The sequence below is a fragment of the Mus caroli genome, chromosome 6, assembly GCF_900094665.2.
Source record: "Mus caroli chromosome 6, CAROLI_EIJ_v1.1, whole genome shotgun sequence".
Lineage (NCBI taxonomy): Eukaryota > Metazoa > Chordata > Mammalia > Rodentia > Muridae > Mus > Mus caroli.
Window position 1 is genome coordinate 83,208,416 of NC_034575.1, and position 3,570 is coordinate 83,211,985.

The 3,570-nt window shown below is 47.9% G+C and overlaps 1 protein-coding gene across 1 annotated transcript in view; it reads left to right on the forward strand.

Moving 5' to 3' along the window:
• Window positions 1–3,570, forward strand: part of LOC110295691 (uncharacterized protein DDB_G0271670-like) — a 7,944-nt gene that overhangs the window by 3,716 nt on the left and 658 nt on the right. The window contains exon 2 of the mRNA XM_021164106.1: window positions 2,962–3,561. Coding sequence (XP_021019765.1) covers window positions 2,962–3,561 — 600 coding nt within the window. The remainder of the gene's footprint in view (window positions 1–2,961; window positions 3,562–3,570) is intronic.

The window sequence follows — 3,570 nt, forward strand, 5'->3', positions numbered from 1 at the left end:
TCTTGTATTCTGTTGATGATGCTTGCATCTATGACTCCTGATCTCTTTCCTAGGTTTTCTAACTCCAGGGTTGTCTCCCTTTGTGATTTCTTTATTGTTTCTAGTTCCATTTTTAGATCCTGGATGGTTTTGTCCATTTCCTTTGCCTGTTTGATTGTGCTTTGCTGTAATTTTAAAGGGATTTTTGTGTTTCCTCCTTAAGGATGTTTAGTTGTTTATCTGTGTTCTCCTGTATTTCTTTAAGGGAGTTATTTACGTCCTTCTTAAAGTCCTCTATCACCATCATGAGAAGGGATTTTAGAATTGAATCTTGCTTTTCTGGTGTGATGGTGTATTCAGGACTTGCTATTGTGGGAGAATTGGGTTCTGATGATGCCAAGTAACCTTGGTTTTGGTTGCTTATGTTCTTACACTTGCCTCTCTGTCATCTGCTACCTGCCCTTGATATATCTGACTGGAGCCTGTCCTTCCTGTGATCCTGGTTGTCAAAACTCAGAGTTCAGCTGTCTCTGTGATCCTGTGATTCTGGGATCCTGAGATCCTGGGTGTGTCAGAGCTCCTGAGAGTCAAGCTGCTTCTGGGACNCTGAGATCCTGGTGTGACCAAGCTCCTGGGATCCTGGGATCCTATGGTCCTGGGCATGTTAGAGCGCTTGGGAGTGGAGCTTCCTCTGGGTGTTGTGGGACTGGCTGTGGAGTTTGCACCCAAGGTCTGCTCAGGACACTGGCTCAGATCAGAAGGAACCCGTGCCACTGGTTGGGTGGGGATCCTGGGTGCCTGGGTCTTGCTGGTCCCAGTTATTTCCAGTGTTGGGGCAGATGTTGTGTCCTCCTCACCTCCTCACCTCTGATCCTGGAAGTGTTAGAGTGCCTGGGAGTGGAGCTACCTCTGGGTGTTGTGGGACTGGCTATGGAGTTCGTGCTCAAGGTCTAGCTCTACTCTTTTATTCTCTGAGCTTTTGAACTAGGTGGTATCTGTGTGAGCAGTTTGGTCCAAGTCTGTGCCTCCAGCAGGTTCTAGCTCTTCAGGGCAAGAACTGCTTCTCTCTGAGACAGAGACTCATAGCTCAGAGTGGCCTTGAACTCAGTATGTAGACCAGACCAGTGCCAAACTTCTGATCCTGAGTGCTGGGATTGCAAATGTGAATTACCATGTTCAGCTTGTGTGGTGCTGAGGATAGAACCCAGGATTTGTGTATGCTCAGTGAGCAGTCTACCAAATGACCTATGTTCCTGGCTCAGGAATTGCTGTCTTATTCCTTCAGACCCCCACACATAAACACAGCCCTAGGGAATGAGCATATGGCACTGGAGGGCAGAAGCCACATATGGCCATGATCTTGGGTTTCCAGCTCTCTCCAAGCCACTTAACTCATGTAACTATGGCATGCTGTCCCCAAATAACTGTAATTGATATTTTTGGAACAAGCCATACTATACAGGAGGCTGGTGGGANAGAACACAGTCCTAATCCCTGCAGGTAGCCATGATATGGGTTCTCAACCTGTGGCTTGTGACCCCTTAGGGGGTCACATGTCAGATATCCTGCATATCAAATATTTGTCTTAGGATTCATGATAGTAGCAAAATTAGAGTTATAAAGTAGCAATGAAATAGTTTTATTTTGGGGGTCACCACACCATGAACTGTATTAAAGGGTCACAGTGTTAGGAAGATTTAGAACTGCTGGTCTAGATAGAGCTACTGTAATACTGGCCTTCTCTGCTCATATATGACATTGCCCTTATATATGGGGATACTCCGATGCTAGCACTTGACAATGGTTCCACATAGTGGAACTCACTCCTTATGGAAAACCTGAGCAGCTGCCTGGGAATGTGCCCAGCTTGGGGAAANGGAAAGAAATCTCACTTGGCTCAACTTACATTCCTGTCTTTTGGAAAATAAGGCTGCCTCTCTGCTTTGAAGGAAGGAGGTAGGCTATGTTGAGAGTAGCAGGGTAGGGCCTGGGTACCGCAGTGAGTGGATCTGGACAGGGAGCCCTGGGTGGCTGTGGGACTTGCAGGTGTTCCTGTCCACAATCAGTACCATTCAGATTCTCACAGAAAAGTCCAAGTGTCCTAAATTTCAGTCACACAAAACACAACCACCGCTTCTGCCCTCAGAACCAGCAAGTGCATGGCACATGCCTCCATGCCTTAGAGTCTCATTACCCAAAGGATGGTGGTCCAGACCTGCAAGGTGGGTTTCCTTCAGGGGCTAAGATGTGAGGACTTCCAGGTGGAACATGCTTATAAATGAAGCCCTTGGGAGGTAAAAGCAGGAAGATCAGCTGTTTAAGGTTATCCTTGGCTACACAGTGAATTTACTTTGTATCAGCTAACTTTCCTACAGCTCAGATCCACAGTGGGCTGGGCCCTTCCTACACTAGTTAATAGTGTTGTTGTTGTTGTAGTTATGCCTCATAGACATGGCCATGGGCCGATCTTATCTGGACAATTCTTCCGAGTTCTTTCTTCTCAGGTGACTGGGTTTGTGTTGAGTGGACAGCTAAAGCGAACTGTGGCAGTGAGGGTAAGGTCAGCATGAGAGACATGAGCACCATTTCTAAAACGCAAACAAAACCAAACCAGAAAGTCTACCTGGGGTGGGAAACATACTGAGCCTTGGGCTGGTTACTCAAGTGCAATAACGGGATCTTTGAGCTTTCTGCTTTTAATGCCTATGCAGAAGAACACTGACGGTCAGGAAGGGAGTTTAGAATCTGGATGCTTTACAACCCCCCCTCCCCCTGAAATGCTGACTTTTCCTGGCATCACACACTGAAGAAACAAACACCTTTAGACACTGTGTTCAGCTATAACCCTTAAACCTGGTTGGCCCAGAAGACATGTGTGTGCTTCTTTCTTTCTTTTTTTTTTTTTTTTAAATCAAAGCAAATAAATAACACAACACAACAAAACAACAAAAAAAAACCTGACATGTTTCTTTTCCCAAGCAGTAGCCGCCGCAGCCGCTGCAGCAGCAGCCGCAGCAGTCGTAGCAGCCTCAGCAGCAGCCTCAGCAGCCGCAGCCGCGACACCAGCACCAGTACTAGCACCAGTACCAGCACCAGTCACAGCAACACCAGCAGCAGCAACAGCAGCAGAAAACCTAGTAACACAGGCAACAGCAGCCTCTCAAGCAGCAGCAGCAACAGCAGCAGCAAACCTAGTAACACAGATAGCAACAGCAGCAGCATCTCTAGCAGCAGCAGCATCCCTAGTAATACAGACAGCAGCAGCCTCTCTAGCAGCAGCAGCAGCAGCATCAGACCTTGTAACACAGGCAGCAGCAGCCTTTCTAGCAGCAGCAGCAACAGCAGCAGACCTAGTAACACAGGCAGCAGTAGCAGTAGCAGCAGCAACAGCAGCCCCAGACCTAGTAACAGGGGCAGCATCAGCAACTATGACAACAGCAGCGCCAGACCTAGTAACAAGGGCAGCATCAGCAACTATGACAACAGCAGCACCAGACCTAGTAACATGGGCAACATCAGCGACTATGGCAACAGCAGCAACAGCAGCAGCCCCCAACCCTCTAGCGGCAACATCAGCAACAGAAGACCTAG